Source organism: Pseudorasbora parva, chromosome 6 (genome assembly GCF_024679245.1).
Source record: "Pseudorasbora parva isolate DD20220531a chromosome 6, ASM2467924v1, whole genome shotgun sequence".
In the NCBI taxonomy this organism is placed as follows: Eukaryota; Metazoa; Chordata; class Actinopteri; order Cypriniformes; family Gobionidae; genus Pseudorasbora; species Pseudorasbora parva.
This window is the reverse complement of record NC_090177.1, coordinates 41873210-41892096: the sequence shown is the minus strand read 5'-3', so window position 1 is coordinate 41892096 and position 18887 is coordinate 41873210. Positions and strand designations below refer to the sequence as shown.

Below are 18887 nucleotides of genomic sequence, written 5' to 3'. Positions count from 1 at the left end.
TAATGCTGTAGCTAGTAATGCTGTTGAGACCAGATATAACATCAGTTTTGTGAGGAACATGGTGTGTGATCTGTGATGGGATGCAGCACTTCTTTAAGACAAATCTTCTGTTATTTGAGGGATGAAGATGCGGATGGACACTGGCGTTGTGTCCCGGGACATTCAGAGATGCTCTGCGTTGTGTCAGTGGATGGCAATAAATGCGCATGCGTTTAACTCATGTTCTGTTTGACTAAAGTGCATCATTTTACTATATGTGAGTAATGTTGGTCTTCATGATGAATATATTTGTCATGTTCTCACTAATTCTCACCAATGAACATAAATGACTTCACATGTTCACAATTTCTTAGAATTAAAGGGATGAATGCACTATAGTTCACGCAAAAATGTAAATCCTGTACTAATTTATTCACCAATGTAGTTTTAAATACACACACACACACACACACACACACACACACACACACACACACACACACACACACACACACACACACACACACACACACACACACACACAGCCCCTGCCACTAAACCTACCCATCACAGGAAACATGCCCACACACACACACACACACACACACACACACACACACACACATATACAGGTCCAGTTGTCAATTTTTAAGGGGACTTTTCATAGTCATAACATACTGTTCAAAGTGTAAACTGTGTATTATCTCCCCCAGTAAACCTCCCATTTACACAAAATTTTCTGCATATATACATTTTTCAAAATGTCCCAAAAAGGACAAGGATGTCAGATAATGCCATCTTTGTGATGACATTTTTGTCTAATTTAGGATTTACCAGGACACACACACACACTCTCTCTCTCTCTCTCTCTCTCTCTCTCTCTCTCTCTCTCTCTCTCTCTCTCTCTCTCTCTCTCTCTCTCTCACACACACACACACACATAATTAGCCATAATAATAATTTACAGTTTACAGTTGATAAGTTAGTTGAAAGCCGATAAATTGAAAGACGATTCATTAAACAATGAAGTTCAAGGCCTTTCGTTCAAGCATTCATATGATTTTAAATGACTTCCCACGCACCTCAGTGTTGAAACTCTCTCTCTCTCTCTCTCTCTCTCTCTCTCTCTCTCTCTCTCTCTCTCTCTCTCTCTCTCTCTCTCTCTCTCTCTCTCTCTATATATATATATATATATATACGTAGATAATATATGTTTCATATACAGCCAAAAGAAACCTCTTGTGCTCATCAAAACTGTTATTATACTATACTATACTATATTATATAGTATTATTACAATTTAAAATAATGGTTTTCTATTTTAATATACTTCAAAATGTGATTTATTCCTGAGATCAAAGCTGAATGTGTCATCATTACTCCAGTCTTCACATGATCCTTCAGAAATCACTCTGATATGAGGATTTGGACGTGTAATAGTAAATGTATTATGTAAAGTGTTGGAGATGTAGGTTACAGATTTGAAGTTACCCTAAAAGCAAAAAGTATAACTCTTTCAATAAAATCAATGTAGGCTAACTGATTTCATTTGAGTACTTTTCTCATTTTCTAACAAATGGTTTCTATTTGAAATAAATTCAATTTTGTTTAAAGTTTTATTAATCAAAGAATCCTGAAAAAAGTGTCACAGGTAAAAAAAAGAAGAAGAAATAAATAAAAATAAGCAGCACAACTGTTTTCTACATTGATAATAAACGATCATGAATAATTTATGGAGACTGTAAAATATGTTTAAAAGTAGATGTTTAAATAGAAAACCATTTTCTTGTAGCCTACACAACTTTTTATCATTCAAAGGTCTCAAAAATATTTTCAAAATCTAAAAGTCTTGACCCAGTGTGAGTATTTTTGTAAAATAACCTAAAATTGTGCTAAAAACAGTAATGATTTCTGAACACTGTGTCACTGATGTGACACTGAAGACTGTAAAATATATTTTAAAGTATATTAGAAAAAGCATTATTTTAAATTGTAGTAATATATTTCACAATATTAAAAATAATAACAATAATTCTGTATTTTTTATCAAATAAAGCACACCTTTCAAAAAAACATAAAAAATAGTAATGTTTTCCAACTTTTGACCGGTACTATATATATTTATGTACAGTAAGGCATACATAAATATAAACTTAAACATATTTTAGTAGATTTTCTTTTACAAAACTCTTTTTTCCATTTAAAGATCTCGAAAACTAAAATGATTTTAAACTCTAAGCAAATCTTCACCAGTAAGTGTGTTAAATATCCTAAAACTGTACGAAAAGGTAAAAAAAAAACATTTAAACGCCTTCTTTAAAAATAAAAAAAACCCTCGATAACAACAAAAACCTGTAACAACATTACAAACACAAACGGTTGGCCAAGAATCAATCTCTAGGTTTGGTGGTGTCTGGAAGTCGTGATTGGTTGAGCGCTTTGGGGCAGTGCATCTGATTGGTTAGTGAGAAATTCAAACGCACGTCCTCCGCGCTGTCCCCGCCCCCGCTGGTGTATTTCCCGTGTGGAAGACCCCGTGAAATGCCCCTGAAACTCCCGAAGGCGATTGTTGTCGTTCATTCATCCGCAGCTCGCAGACCGCGCTGGTTTACACGCTTTGGACTTCGTCCCGACCGCTCATTTTTAAAAAGGTACGTTTTAAATATCTCATTCATTCTAACGCTATCTTTAGTGTGACTTTCTCTTTGCAAAACAGAAATAAGAAAACAATAACAGGAAGAAGTGGTGCGCTTTAACGGCGGCGTTTGAGAGGGATTAACAAACACTAACGTTAAACAGATTGGCGGGCTCGCGTGGCGCGTTTTTTTTCCCGTCGTGTTTTATTGCTTAAGAGAATAAGTAGATGCACTCTCTCGGTCTCAAAGGACCTTTTATATAGACAGGGAATAGTGCAATATTTTTTTTAATGGGATTTTGTTTGTTTTGGGATTTTTTTTAAACAAAGGGCTGAACTGTTTGTTCTAAAAACAATGTTTTACACAAAGCTCTGGCGTTTTAATTCGTTTTTATTTACAGTTCGCACAATTTTCGTCGATTTAAAGCTCTTCGCGGTGTAAACAACGGAATCGTGTGTTCACGCGCACGGGGATTTAAAAGGGCGCGAATCTCGCGCTGTGTTCGTGTTCCGGTTTGCACTGGAACTGCGGGGTATCCGTAGAAACCGCCGTTCGCCTTTTAGCTTTCCGTTTTAAAGCTCCGCCGCAGCACTGCGAGCATCCGAAGAATTTCACTTCTGCCGTTTGAAGGTATTAAAGTCCGACGGTTTACGCGGACACGTCGTGATTTATTTATCGCTGCTCGTAACCGACCTTGTGCGGGGATTGAACGCGCGCGAGCTCAGGCCTAGCGCGTGTTGTAAACAAACGAGAAGCCGGTCGTTCCGCACGGTTTCATTAAACGCACTGTAAAGTTAATTTATGCGCCACTTTTTAGTGTCTAATATTTGTTAGCGTAATATGTTTAAAAGTGTTCGTTGCATCGCCAGTGGTCGTGTTTGATTTGTGCTGACTCTCTTTCCGTGCAGTTTTGCAGTGAGACGAAATGAGTGATTCCGGCAAGGACACGGTGGCTCCTAAAGAGAAAGATGGAGCAGAGAAAAGAGGACGTGGAAGACCACGAAAACACCCACAGGTATTGCGGTGACTGAAAGGGGCGTTTGGGGATGATATTGCTCATATTGGAGAGATGGAAACTCTGCCGTTGGTGTGTGTTTTAGGTTGAAATGATGCAAGAACGTGGGTTGTGTATACTTTTTATGCCTGTTTTTTTTTTAACCTGATACTTTATCTAGCATAGCACTTAAAACACCAGGTTCTTTGTTTCGGTGCATCTTGAACCCAATTGCACACGCTTAACATGTGCAGTGGTCATTTGTAGTGGCAGGACAACCAAGGCCTGTAACATGATCCCGTTAAACCAGCAGTAACCCACTTACTGTTTCAGCTGCGCGCTGATTGGCTGTTGGGAAATACCAGCGTCTGATTGGCTCTTCCTCCTGTCACTCATAGGACCTCAAAAGTGCATTGGGTTTAAAGTTTCTATTACTCACCCATGTAATCAGAGCCCTTGAGTAGTAATCCATGGCCACCATCATACAAGATAAATTACTTATCCACCATTATCTTAGGTGTTTTTTACAAGCTTTTTACTAAACCACTTCTTGCACGTTGTACTTTTTGTAACAATGCTAGTCGTTCGTGCTGATTTGGACAGTCATATGTCTGTTTAATTGCAGAACATTGTGCTGAAAGCAATAACTCAATTAATTTATTTTTGTAGGTGTTCAAGCTTAATTTCTGAAATCAGTGAGGGAATGTTATGCAACGTATCAGAAGAGATTAATTTTGTTATTCCAGCCGTGTTATTACTTTGAACATGCACTAAAAACTGCACAGCAAATGCTGTTTTCATCCAGAAGTGCCTTGTTTTACAGGCATGGCTTGCTATTGTGTAGTCGTAAAACTGGTCAATAGCAACTATAAATGTACCCCCTTGTTTTTTTATAAGCGTCACATTTAATATAAATGCTAATAAATGAGCTTTTCATTGATGTGTGGTTAGTTAGAATATGGCAATATTAGGAAATATTGAAGTATACTAATAAAAAATCTAAATATTGCCTTTAAAGTTGTCCCATAGCAATGCATTAATTAGCATATTACCTACCTAATAATACATTTACAATATCTTCATGGAACATGATCTTAAAATCCTAATGAATTTTGGCATAACATTGATTATTTTGACCCATACAGTGTATTATTATTGCCACAAATATACCCGTGAGACCTATGACTGGTTTAGTGCTCCAGGGTCACATGAAGTGTACTCCGTTGGCTCACCATCCCAGATGCATGCGTTGCACATTTAACTGGTTTAATTCTGATAGTTTGGCACGATGGTGGTCCAGTGCATTTGATTCCCTTTTGGCGACCAATGACTGCATGCCACCTGTTGGTCTTAAAGTAGCAGCCAGTTGTGTTCCCTATGAACAGCACATGCTTTAGAAGCCCTCCACCAGTGTATGTATGGTGACTTGTTTGTGTGTGTGTGTGTTTTATATAATCTGGTTATTCACCCCGTTTCAATCTTCTTGCAGCAGGAGCCGAGTGGATCACCTACACCGAAGAGACCCAGAGGAAGACCAAAGGGCAGCAAAAACAAGCCCAGCTCCATGACCTCTCGGAGCAAAGTGAGTACATCTGCCTGGACCACACAACCACTCAAGTGTCAAGTCTTATTTATTATAAATTGAGATGCTTCATATGAAAGCTGAATGCATAAGCTGATGTGAGATGTATGGTTTTAGGGCTGTGCAATGTATTGAAATTATCGAAATATCGCAAATGTACATATCGCAACGGCACGCAATATCTGAGTGATTTTAATAGGCTACTTCAATATTGTGAAAAGAGTAAGTTTAAGGTCACACATTGGGCACACGACTGCTACTTATGTGACTTGCTTGATATTAAAACGTTATTAAATGCAATAATTTGTGAAAAACAATAATTTGCAGTCTCAATGTGACTCAAATGTTTGCTAAAACACCGCTGGTCACTTTCTGTTGTAGAAGTTGTAGCGACGCTTTCGTTTCCCAGGAAGAAAACGTTAAAAATAGTTATTAAACGCAAAAATTTGCGAAAAAAGATAACTTGCAGTCTGACACACATTTTAATGATTTGTGACACAAATGTTTGCTAAAACCCTGCTGGTTGCTTTCAGGAGTTGTATGCTTTCTTTTTCCCTGGAAGACTGTGACACACATGGTTTCAGTCTCAGTTTTTAACTAATTGTTTTAATCTAATCGAAATAGATTTTACACACTAATTGCAATATCGTATCGAATATCGCATTATTTAACAAGATATTGCGTATTGCATTTTTCTTCAGTATCGCACAGCCCTACTATGGTTTGTTAGGATAGGGCAATATTTGGAAATATTAAAAATCTGGAATCTGGGGCTGCAAAAATATCTAAATTGAATCGCCTTTAAAGTCGTCCACATGAAGTCCGTAGCAATGCATATTACAACTAATAATACAAATGAAATATTGTCATCTCTATAAGCAAAATTTAGTGCACCGCTGTCGTGTAAATGTATCCTAAAGGCACACTCACACCAAGAATAATAACATAATGAAAAATAACTATATTATTGGATGAATTAAGGCAGGATCCCTGAGATATCCCGGCTTATTCCCTTATCCTAGTTTTGTGCAAATGGACCCCTGGATTCTGAGGGTGCAAAAAAATATCTAAATTGAGAATCGCCTGTTAAGTCGTCCACATGAAGCCCTTAGCAATGCATATTACTACTAATAATACAATTGATATATTTACGGTAGGACATTTTCTAAATATCTTCATGGAACATGATCTTCACTTTAATATCCTAATGATTTCTTGCCATAAAAGGGAAAATGGATGATTTTGAATATACCCGTGAGATGTGTTGAGCTCCAGGGTCAGGTCTGTTTTATAGCGAACTCTCTTATTTGGAAACTTTTATTTATGTAAACATTCTCGTTTCCAGTCAATTCCTCCGTGCCTTTTCGAGTTGCGCGATCAAAACAACAGGCTTGTTTTCGAACCTGCAGACCAAACCGGTTGCTCAATTCCGGTTGACTCGCTTGACTTCCTGCTAGCTTCCTGTGGCGTAGCATATGCTGTGCGGTGCAGGTGCAGGAGATTCGTCTCTGAGATGACACCCCCCCCCCCATCTATTGTCATGACAACAGCTGTCCCACCATCCCCTCCCCCAATAAGCACACCGCCATGTCCTTTTGTGTGTGTGTGCGTGCGCATGTTGCCGTTTCTCTCACCCACTTTTACCAGCTGTCTCTCAGCTCTGGACCAGGTGGCTGACGAACTGAAGTGCACTGCGTGCTGTCCATGTCCGTTTCCAATATAATAGCCAATGAACCCGCTGCCCCGGGCCACCTGCCAACACAAGCTCAACACTGCCCTCTACTGTGCATCTGTGTGTAGCACCTTGCTTATCCTCTCCTTCTCTTTCAGAAAGCAGCAACGGCTTCGGCACCTGCAGGGACAAAACGCCGTGGACGACCCAAGAAAGCCGTAAGTTTCCCATTTGTGCTCTGTGTGTTGTGCATTTACGAGTTTCTGTGCGCAAACCGCACGACTAACCGAGTGTTTGTGTGGGGAGAAGTTGCCATGGGCAACAATACAAATATTTGGCTGCTTCTCACGAGAGAGATTTTTGCAGTTCTTTCTCACCCCTCTATTTCTCCTGTAGGTCTTGTTTATAAGAACAGATCAAATATCTTGAAACCTTTTTATTTTGCCCTTTAATAAAGCAGTGCCGCCCTCCATTTCCTCGACAGCTCACGGTGTAGTCATTACCCCTGAGTCTTTGTGCTGCATTCCTCTCGTATGAGGCACGGCTCTGGCACTGCCGTTCGGTTTTCCTCATTCAAACATGTGCAGGAATCCAGCGAGTTGAGTCACAGAAACCCCAGGCTTTGAGTCACACTACTAGTTGTTGCAGCGTGTGTGTGTTTTAAAAAAAAGCCTTTCCTTTACTCAGTCACTCCAACTTTGAACATGAGAAGCTCTGCTTTGATTTTTAAAAATGTTGAAACCTCTTTGTTATGGTTAAGATTAAAAGGTTCGCTCCCCCAAAAATGAAACTTGCCATTAATTCCTCGGCCCTCATGTCGTACCAAACCTGTAAGACCTTGGTTCAACTTCAGACACAAATGAAGATATTTCTGATGAGATGTGAGAGCTCTCGGACCCTCCATAGACAGCAGTTTAATTAACACTTTAAGGTCCAGTAAAGGCATCGTTAAAATAGTCCATGTGATTCGACCTTAATGTTACGAAGTGACGAGGATACTTTAGTGTGCAAAAAACAAACAAAAATAACGACTTTATTCAATAATTTCTTCTCATCTGTCAGTCTCCTACACAGTTTATGTTGTAAATAAAACTCATGCGTTGCGGTGATCATGTGACCAGCGTCGGCCAATGGTAAGCCGGCGTTCTGGCATAACTGAGGCGCTGCACTGTATTTATTACGCCAACATTGTAAGAGGCGGACAGATGAGAAGAAATTGCTGAATAAAGTCGTTATTTTTGTTTGTTTCTGCACACTAAAGTATTCTCCTGGCTTCATAACATTCATAACAAGGTTGAGTCACATGGAGTATTTTAACGAGGTCTTTAATGGACCTTGAAAGTGTTAAACTGCTGTCAATGGACAGGTCAGAGAGCTCTCAGATCTGTGTGTCTGAAGATGAGCGAAGGTCTTACAGGTTTGGAACGACACGAGGAAGAGGAATTAATGACTCTAATTTTTGGGAGAACTTTCCCTTTGATGTTTTAGCTCATCGCAATGCTGTTAAGTTGGCAGCAGTCGTATTGTGACCCATAATAACCTAGAAGCTGCATTAATTTGAATGAAATTCAGTGGGCCTGCCCAAATACACACACTTGTGGTCTTTGCACTTGTCTACTTGCATGACGTCTTTGGTTCAAGTGGGCGTGAAGACCGCGAGTGTGTACAAACTTTTGATTTCCCTGATGGGGTTGTAAAAATGCAAGCGTTTGGTGATCTTTTAGATTTTTAAATTGCATGGTTTAATCAGGGTTTCTCTGGGTCTTAAAGTCTTAATTTGAACTTCCACAATTTTAACACCGTAACGTCTAAAATTTGATCAGAAAGTCCAAAAATCCAGTATCATGGCATTAAATTAGGGCCCTTTGATTTGTGCGAAGCAGAAACAGACTGATTGCAGAATCCATTCATAAATCATTTGACAGTCACTTAAATGGTCCGTTCACCCCAAAAATTACTGTTCCTGTCATTTACTCGCCCCTAATGTCACTCCAAACCCGTAAGACTTTCTTCCATTAAAAAGAGACATTGAAATAAACTGATTGATTTGTCTGTATTTAGTGTTACGATCTCTTTATGAACTTTTTGAAGTGTCAAAATAAAAGTTGCTTAGACTGTCAGTGGAGGGAACCGAAAACTCATTTCGTTAAACCTCTTCATTTGTGCTCCGCAGATGAACGCACGTTAGTAATATTTAATTTAACCATTTAAAGCGGTCCAGAAAAATTAAAACGCTAAACTATAAACCATAAATAAAACGGGCCCTAAAATGAATTGCATGCACTGCAGAAATTCTTCCTGAAAAGTTAAATTTATGATTGGAAATGAATGCTTGAAATGTATATGTGAATCTATACTGGAAAACTACATTTCCTAATCAAGGTGCATTTAATGATGCATTCATTTCTGAGAAATTGAACAAAGTGGATTTGTGCTTTAAACAAGAACAAATATCTGTCATTGGGTATGAAAATTACCTATATTTTTTACTTGTATTATACATATTTTTATTGATGATCCCATTGGCAGATATTTGTTCTTTTAATCATAAAATCACAAGATTTCTAATCTCAAACTTTATGCTTTTTTTTCTCTTTATTTTTTTGTACAATTAATAATGTATCCAAAATATGGAGATCTGTTGGAAAAGTTTTATTTTTCAGACTTTGAAGTGTCGCTAACACAACTCAGACAATTTAGAGAACTTACTGAGGTGTTTACCCTTCAATTTATTCTTTACATTTTCCTTAACCCTGAAATGCATTACTTTCGCCAAGCATTCTTACATATTCGGGTCGTTGGTGACCCGGATCTATATTTAACATGGATAGGCCTCTACCTGTCGTGATAATATATAAAACTCCTGATGTTACAATTACCGAAGAATAAAATAAAACATTGTTACCTTTAAGCTTGGAAAGGTTCAGTTTGATCAGATGTTTAATACCATCATATGTTTACATTTATGCATTTGGCAGACGCTTTTATCCAAAGCGACTTACATTGCATTCAAGGCACATTTTTACATTATTGTAAAAATGTTCTCGTCAGAGCTCATTCAGCTTCTGCCTCATATTCGTGATTTCACGCATATTTTCCAAACTCATTTTCAACGTCTTCAAAATCAATATTTTGATCACTGACAGCTTCTTGAGCACATTCATCATCAAGAGACATTGACACTAATATTTGATTGTTTAGTACTTGCTCTCTGCAGTTAATCGCTGAGCCATTTCAAGTTTTGCAGATCGTTTCGTTTTCTTTCGGAGGTAAATGAGTGAACCGTCACTTCATCATTGCGTATCAGACATCGCCACCTTGTGGAAAAACGGTGAATTGGGCCCTATTTTGTCATTACAGATTCATTTATAATTGTGCAACAAAAAAAAAAGTACAATCATACACACCTCGGGTCGTTAGCGACCCTGTACAATTTTGACAACTAGTAGATAAACAGGCATTCTGTTACTTTTTCTTGTTATATTGTTTAAAATGGATTGATTGAGGAATACTAAGAAGGTTGACGTCTAACTTCATAAAATGAATGAATGAAGAGGGAGGGTAGTGAAGGACATTGCTTTTAAGGGTTAATTGGTCTAAAAAGTCTTAAGTTTACTCCGCTAAACCTGCAGAAACCCTGTTTAATATCAATCAATCAGCTTTATAAATAAAGCGCTTTTACAGTGACGATTGTGTCAAAGCAGCTTCACAGTGTCAAACAGGATAATATTGCAACAAAATTAGATTTGGCTGTGTCACTCTGATAAATTAAAATAAACTGATAACATCACTGTTTTCTCCAGAACGACTGCAATGTTGCCAGATCAGTATTATAGTTTATAGAATTAAATAAGACCTAATTGATTAGTTTTTTGTTTATTTAGTTGAATCACTTAGATAATAATTTTAGTGTCCCTAACTGGCGACCAAAGGAACCCAAACTCCATCAGGGCCATGATGGAGAAAAATAAACCTTGGGAGAAACCAGACTCAGTCGGGGTGCCAGTTCTCCTCTGGCCTATTATTAAACTGTATGATTATTATTCTGGCAACCTTACAGGTCAGAAATCATATTAGATGGGAGACACAAGAGACGGGTTTATTTCAATATAAATGACGACTCTTTATTTGTCTATCTTCATTGCAGGAGAAGGAGGAGCAGCCATCTAAGTCCTCTGAGGAGGAGGAGGAAGAAGAGGAGGAGGAAGAGGAACAGTAACTAGCAACTCGTGCTACCTCACAATCCAACGTTATTTCTTCCTGTTGACCAGAGCTGGACTGACCCTATCCCCCACCCACCCCTTACTCCCCTTACACTAGTGCCACCCTCGCCCTACAATTCACCTTTACGCTCTAGCGCCCCCTAGTGTCAGGGATGAGTGCGCACTTCATGCGCCTTCTCTGAGTAACACCACTGGAAAAAGACTCAAAATACTGTATGTCCATTCATGGATGCATGCACATGTGTATGCGCGTCTGTATATGTCTCGCACTCAATGGGTAATTGGTCGAAAGCGTCTGTCGTTATACTGGACAAAGATATGCTCTGATGGTGGCTTGACACAAAGCGATTTGCAAAATACTGAAGTTTTTCCTCTTTTCGCAAAACAAACAGTTTCAGGCCTTGAGAATTCAAGTTTATTTTTTACAGTAAGTCTAAGAATATGGTAGGTTGTGTGAAATTCATGTCATTGTGTACTGGACAAAGGTGAATTGACCTACTCGTTTGTTTTTACTTGGGTTAATTATGTGTGCGTGTGTGGTAACTTGATGTCTCCAGTTATACTTTTTAGCTACTCCGTGATTCAAGCTAGAAATAAAATGAGTGTATTTGAGTGAGCATAATCTAGAGGACTTTTAACTTGTAATCAACATATCATTAAATGCTCTGTCGTGAAACCTTTTTGACTTTAGTTAGTTTTTTTTTTTAATACCCTCTGCCGTCTCTCCACCATCATGATTTCTGCCATTAAATTTACAGGCACGTAGTCGGCTCTGTGTAATTCGGCTAACTAGAACTGTTTGGTTTAAATTTTAAAAATTGACTCCTTTTTCTTTATGCCACCAACTTAAATATGGCACCTGATCCTTGTTCGAAAGACGCACTGCAAACGATTGGACGACGTGAAGCAGTGTTTTAATCAGCCCCGTTAATCTTGCATGCAAATGCTTTTTTTATGTAATAGAAAATGCTAGATCATTCCATTAGCTCCCATTTCCTTGTGAACTTTCCAGCCGTGTCACTTCTGTCCTATTACAGTCCACTCAGACAACATTCGCTTGGTGTTGCGTTTATTTTTTTTGACGTGTTAAATTCCATGTCAGGGAACGCTGATCGGTCCAGTGACTGGGTCTCCTCTCAGAACTTAATGCTGCTACAAACATGGTTAATTAAACCCGGAATACTGCAACCAGGTCAGTTCTACTCTGGACTTGACCGTCACGTTCATACCTCACTTTACTACAGCCTATGACGGATTACTCTTCTTTCCTGACGACGTTCAGCTGGTCTCAGTGCAGCCTTTGCAGAGAGTGTTTGTTTCTTTTCCAAGTGCAGTGTCTGATCCATTTATACCCGTTTCCAGTTTGGGAGTTGTTGCTTTTGCTTTGTTTCAAACTGGTTTTGCTTTACAGCAGTGTGCATCAGTGAACAGAAACCGTTCTTCATATATATATATATATAAACATCTGGACACACCACAGGAATTACTGCATTAAGATGCAAAACAAGTTCAGACTGTGGTAGAGATATTGGGTTGTGTGTTTCTACTTTATTTTTCTATACATATTCGTTTGGTGCACTGAGTAGACTTTGATTTGTATCATGGACAAAATGATTTGGTGTGGCACCTCAAGGTTAGGGTTTTTTTTTTTTTTTTTTTTGTTATAAACTTCATCCTGCTAGTTGCTTATCTCTGAGCCCCCATTTAGTAGATCGTGATGGTACTAAGGCTGTTTGACGAAGTGGATTTTAACATGCCCCCCTCAATACTGATGTCTTGTTTTTATGTGCCCGTGCACAACTGGTTTGGGATCAGTCTTTTCAATGTATACACTCTGCATTTTCTATTGTGGACTGCAGGAATTTATATTCAAAACGGTAATAAAGATAAGAATTCGTACATATCTTGTTGTGGCTGTATTTCTTCAAGTTATTGCTTGGAATTAATACATCTATTGGAAGAATTCAAGGTGCCGAGTCACTAGAAATACTATTGTTTAAAAAAAAAAAAAAAAAAGTAATCTAGTTAGCCATAATGTATTTATTTATTATTAATCTTTTTCTTTTTCTTGGTTTTCATTTTTACCGTGCCAGAGTATAATCAATTTGGTCCAAAATCCCCATCTACATGCATCTCTGCTTGGATTCTCTTACAATTGAGAAAATTAAAACATGTTTTTATTTTTATTCCATGAATTTAGCCGGGTTATCTGGCATGGTGTTAAACTACCAACAAAAACAAAAACGTATCAAACAAGTTTGTTACTGCAAACTGTTTTAAATTTTTTTCTTTATTAATATAAATGTATATAAATATTTAAATTATTAATAAAGTTACAATTGATATATATATTTTAAAATTGAGTCTCTATATCCTGTGATTAGAAGGGTACATTCTCTTGCCATTTAAAAAAGCAATTCAGGATTTGTAAAATTGATTTGTGAAAGTTGTTTTAAATCACTCAAAACAAAATACTGTTGTCGTGTCTTTTTTGGGCTTGCTCCGATATAAACCAATACTTTTGCATTTCAATTTTCTCTAACAGCAAGTTAAACGTTTAGTCCATCCAAAAATGACGATTCTCATGATTTACTCACCCTCAAGTCATCCTAGGTGTGTATGACATTTGTCTTTCAAATGAACACATTTGGCGTTACTAATAAATATCCTGGCTCTTCTGAGCTTTATAATGGCAGCCCAAAACTTGGTGCTCAATAAAAGAGCATCAAGCCATTATAAAAGTTCTTCACATGGCTCCAGGGACATGTCCTTAAGTCCTTAATAAAGTCCTTAAGAAGCAACTCAATGGGTTTGTATAAGAAAAATGTCCATATTTAACATGTTTTAAGTAAAATATCTTCACAACAATAAAGTAAGAATTTGAACTGCGAGAGGTGTTGCACTTTCTCCGCAAGTTGAGTATGGAAGGGGGTCTGGTGTTAAATATGGATATTTTTCTTACACAAACCCATCGATTTGCTTCAGAAGACTGGAGCCATGTGGAGCAGTTATATGATGGATAGATGTGCTTTTTAGATGTGGACTGCAGCTGGAGTCAGTGCTTGAAGAACCACTACGCACAGACATATGTAAGACAGGTTTCAGCTTCACATTCCTTGTGTCAAGCCACTCTTGAACAACAGACAGCGTCTGAAGCGTCTCATCTGGGTTAAAGACAAAAAGGTGCTGAGTGCTCCAAAGTTATGTTCTCTGATGAAAGTAAATGTAACATTTTCCTTTGGAAATCAGGGTCCCCGAGTCTGGAGGAAGAGAGCAGAGGGACACAATCCACGTTGCTTGAGGTCGAGTGTAAAGTTTCCACAGTCAGTGATGGTTTGGGGTGTCATGGCATCTGCTGGTGTTGGTCCACTGTGTTTTCTGAGGTCCAAGGTCAACACAGCCGTATACCAGGACGTTTTAGAGCACTTCATGCTTCCTGCTGCTGACCAACTTTATGGAGATGCAGATTTCATTTTCCAACAGGACTTGGCACCTGCACACAGTGCCAAAGCAACCAGTGCCTGGTTTAAGGACCATGGTATCCCTGTTCTTAATTGGCCAGCAAACTCGCCTGACCTTAACCCCATAGAAAATCTATGGGGTACTGTGAAGAGGAAGATGCGATATGCCAGACCCAACAATGCAGAAGAGCTGAAAGCCATATCAGAGCAACCTGGGCTCTCATAGCACCTGAGCCGAGCCACAGACTGATCGAGTCCATGCCACGCCGCAGTGCTGCAGTAATTCAGGCTAAAGGAGCCACAACTAAGTATTGAGTGCTGTACATGCTCATACTTTTCAGTTGGTCGAGATTTCTAAAAATGCTTTCTTTGTATTGGTCTTAAGTATTATTCTAATTTTCTGAGATACTGAATTTGGGATGTTCCTTAGTTGTCAGTAATAATCATTCAAATTAAAATAAAGAAACATTTGACATATATAAGTCTGTGTGGTGAATGAATGCAATATACAAGTTTCCCTTTTTGAATGGAATTAGTGAAATTGTAATGCGCGCACACACACAGCCATTTTGCCAGTTCTCCCACTTGAATATCATGGAGGGGTATGAAATTGTCGTCGTAGGTGCATGTCCACTGTGAGAGACATAATCTGAAGAAGAAAAAAAAAACAGAAATCACAATGTATGATTTTTTAACTATTTATTTGTATGATACAGCTGCAAATAAGTATTTGAACACCTGAGAAAATCAATGTTATATTTGTTACAGCACCCTTTGTTTGCAATTACAGCGGTCAAACGTTTCCTGTAGTTTTTCACCAGGTTTGCACGCACTGCGGGAGGGATTTTGGCCCACTCCTCCACACAGATCTTGAGATTGTTCCCCAAAATCTCGCAATACATGGCCCCAGTCATCCTCTCCTTAATACAGTGCAATCGCCCTGTCCCATGTGCAGACAAACACCCCCAAAACATGATGCTACCACCCCCATGCTTCACTGTAGGGATGGTACTCATCATTCGTCTTCCGTGCCATGCATTTCAAACCATGACGTCAACAGTAACCTTTGAAACGGGGTCCCAGCTCTTTTCAGGTCATTGACCAGCTCCTCCCGTGTAGTTCTGGGCTGATTTCTCACCTTTCTTAGGATCATTGAGACCCCACAAGGTGAGATCTTGCATGGAGTCCCAGTCCGAGGGAGATTGACAGTCATGTTTAGCTTCTTCCATTTTCTAATGATTGCTCCAACAGTGGACCTTTTTTCACCAAACTGCTTGGCAATTTCCCCGTAGCCCTTTCCAGCCTTGTGGAGGTGTACAATTTTGTCTCTAGTGTCTTTGGACAGCTCTTTGGTCTTGGTCATTAGTAGTTGGATTCTTACTGATTGTATGGGGTGGACGTAGCCTAGTCAAATAATTTTGATTTAAATAATTAATTTGTAGATACACTGCTAACGCATAGGTGAAGTTCGACAATGATGTTAGTCAGCATGCAAAACGTAGTTGGGCTAATAACTTTAACCGAAGTCCTTTCAGAAACATCTTTTAGCATAATCTTGCCAAATAAACATAATATAGAAACCTTTCTTTTCTATTATGTTTTCGAGTTTGAAAAGAGCTTTGTACCTTTTTAACTAGCAAGTATTTAAATGAGCTTAAGGTATTCGTATGTTAGCATGTCAGTCGGAGCATCACTGACTGGCTTAAACCTCCATGATTCATACAACAATGCAACGTGATGACAAAAAAGGAAATTTACCTTTGATACATATGTATTTTTAAAAGCAAGTGCTTTTTAATGGCGTAATATTTGAGAAGTAGTATAGAGTTGTGTACTTTGTTCACCTCTGGAATTGCAAATTTTCCAGAATTGGGACTTTATATCACGCAATTCTGAGAAAGAAACGTAAACTCACAATAAAAAGGCAGAATTATATAAGAGTCACAATAACCTTTTTTATTCCATATCAGAACAAGCTTCCATATAAACGTCAGTGGAGCTTCAAAAAGACAAAAAAACAAAACAAAAAAAAAACACTAAAGTTGTGGTCAGATTTATGGCCACCCCTGGTAAATACTGTTCACACAAATATGCATTGTTTATCCTTTTGATCTTTTATTCCAAAAATCTAAACTTTCATTGAAGTAAAATAATTATAAGTGTGGGAGAAATCTCGTTTACAAAATAAATGCTTTTCTCCACAACACATTGACCAAAATTACTGGCACCCTATTATTAATAAATACTTTTAATACTTTTGCAACCTCATTTTGCCATGATAACAGCTCTGAGTCTTCTCCTAAAATGCCTGAAGAGTTTGGAGATCAGAGATCATTCCTCCATCCTGAACCTCTCCAGATCCTTCAGACTCCCAGATCCATGTTGGCGCTTCTTCTCTTCAGTTCATCACTCATTCTCTATAGGGTTCAGGTCTTTATATAATCGCTTTTCGTACCAAACCCATCTGGTGTGTTTGCTACCAAAAAGCTCTTTTTTTAGTTTCATCTGACCACAGATCCAGGTCTGATTTGAATTTCCAGTCGTGTCTGACAACTGAATCTGCTGGAGTTTGTTTCTGGATGAGCGAGGAGGATTTTTCTTGAAACCCTCCCAAACAACATATGGTGATGTAGGGGCTGTTTGATCATTGTTTTAGTCTTTCTGACCCCAAGACTCAACAAATCTCTGCGATTCTCCACCTGTGATCCTCGCAGAGTCTTTATCCACTCAAACGCTCCTCCTCTCGTGCATTAGGATGATATATACACACACGTCCTTTTCCAGATTCTTAACATAACTTCTTAATTATTTCCCTGTTGGAGGAAATGGGGATTTTCAGAGCTTTAGCTATTTTCTTACAGCTCAACAATCGTTTGCTGCACATCTGAACTATATTCTGTGGTTTTACTCATTGTGATGAATGACTGAAGGAATTTGGCCTTTCCTCATTTTTATACTCGTGTGAAACAGGAAGTCATAGCTGGATGATTTCATGCTCATAGTCACCCTGGTGTGCTAAACAATGTAAATATTAATGGGAATATACTTCCCATTATTTTACTCATAAAAGATTCTAGGGGTGCCAATAATTCTAACCACAACTTCAGCCAGATTCACTCGCACACTTCTAGTGTGACATCGCACAAAACCTCACATTTAACAATCAGTTTTTCTGACTCCACAAACTTGCACACAGAACCAAAGAAGAATGCATAAAAACAGATTTTGTGATTACATATCTGTTAGCTTTGAGGTCATCTCTATACAAGTGTATTTCCAAACTATCACTGATAAACTATCTGCAAATATACGTTTGCAAGTTATGCAATACGTGTACATTTTTTCAGAAACAGGCAAAAAATATATATTCGTAATGCACTCACGGATATATTCTCATTTTAGTCCAATAAAATGCTCTCTATAATGAGAACGTCTTTTGCTTCTGCTTTCCATTAGCAATGTGTTTGTTGGTTGCAAAAACGCTTATACTTAATTTCCCTTCACAGCCATCAACTGCTAGAGGGAAGTGGATGGAGTAACCATTTTGAAAATGTCATCACTGCTTTTGCGCGTTACTAAAGTCGTTTCGTAGAATTATGACTTAAACTAAAGGCCCATGTATTGTATTGGGGTTCAATATTGTTTGGACTCCATCATCCTTTAAAATATCTTCTCTTGTAGTCCACAGAAGGAATAAATAGCTACAGGTGTGGAACAACATGAAGGTGAGTAAATGATGACGACGTTTACCTACTTAATTTAGCGCGCTCTCGTTCTGGTAAGTAAATCAAATGCAAGTGTTCTCACAAATTGTGAGAGTGCATCCAGTGTAAGGAGACAAAATGGCAATATGCTTTGAACAAGTGGTGATTAACTTGACAAACTAGTTTTCTGGAGAATAAAAAAACGGTGCTATGATGGTTTAGCACGATGACCTAGTTTGGTCTTGGGTTGCTCACAGCGAGCAATCACATTCATGCGTACTCAGTAAAATAAACAGCTCTCACAAAGATTCCATAGCACAGAACATCAGCAAAATACGTAAGACTAAAATAAATAAATAAATTGTAACAGTGGCAAATTAACGTCCTTCTTGAGCCTTGCTATTCAGACAGCAAAGCTGCACTTTAAATGGACTATATTTGCAAGAGGAGACCTGAGGTGAACAAGTATGATCCCAGCGCTTGAGTCATTTCTCATTTCACTAAAGCTCTTCTAGGCTCATCGCTTCAAACTGCCGTGGAGAAATCAGTAGCTTATTGCTCAAAATTGTCCATCTTTTGAATCTGCAATACAGGACGATGAGACAACATATAAACGGACTAATTATTGACCAGGTT

At 38.4% G+C, this 18887-nt stretch overlaps 2 protein-coding genes across 5 annotated transcripts in view; one reads left to right on the top strand and one right to left on the bottom strand.

Annotated features, from left to right (window-relative positions):
* Positions 1-2473: 2473 nt before the first annotated feature.
* hmga1a (high mobility group AT-hook 1a) lies at positions 2474-12987 on the top strand. Of its 2 annotated transcripts, none has more exons than XM_067446958.1 (5): positions 2474-2630; positions 3524-3630; positions 5099-5191; positions 7022-7081; positions 11011-12987. In XM_067446958.1, exons 2-5 carry the CDS (start codon positions 3541-3543, stop codon positions 11080-11082), a joined length of 315 nt encoding a protein of 104 aa, XP_067303059.1. In that variant the 5' UTR covers positions 2474-2630; positions 3524-3540; the 3' UTR covers positions 11083-12987. The 2 variants fall into 2 exon arrangements, with proteins under 2 accessions (XP_067303059.1, XP_067303060.1); XM_067446959.1 differs by lacking the exon at positions 2474-2630 and adding an exon at positions 3062-3245.
* The window catches only part of smim29 (small integral membrane protein 29), a 19720-nt gene continuing 12987 nt past the window's right edge, over positions 12155-18887 (bottom strand). For all 3 annotated transcript variants that reach the window (XM_067446962.1, XM_067446960.1, XM_067446961.1), the window contains exon 6: positions 12155-18833. The gene's annotated coding sequence lies outside the window, so the exon portion shown is untranslated. The remainder of the gene's footprint in view (positions 18834-18887) is intronic.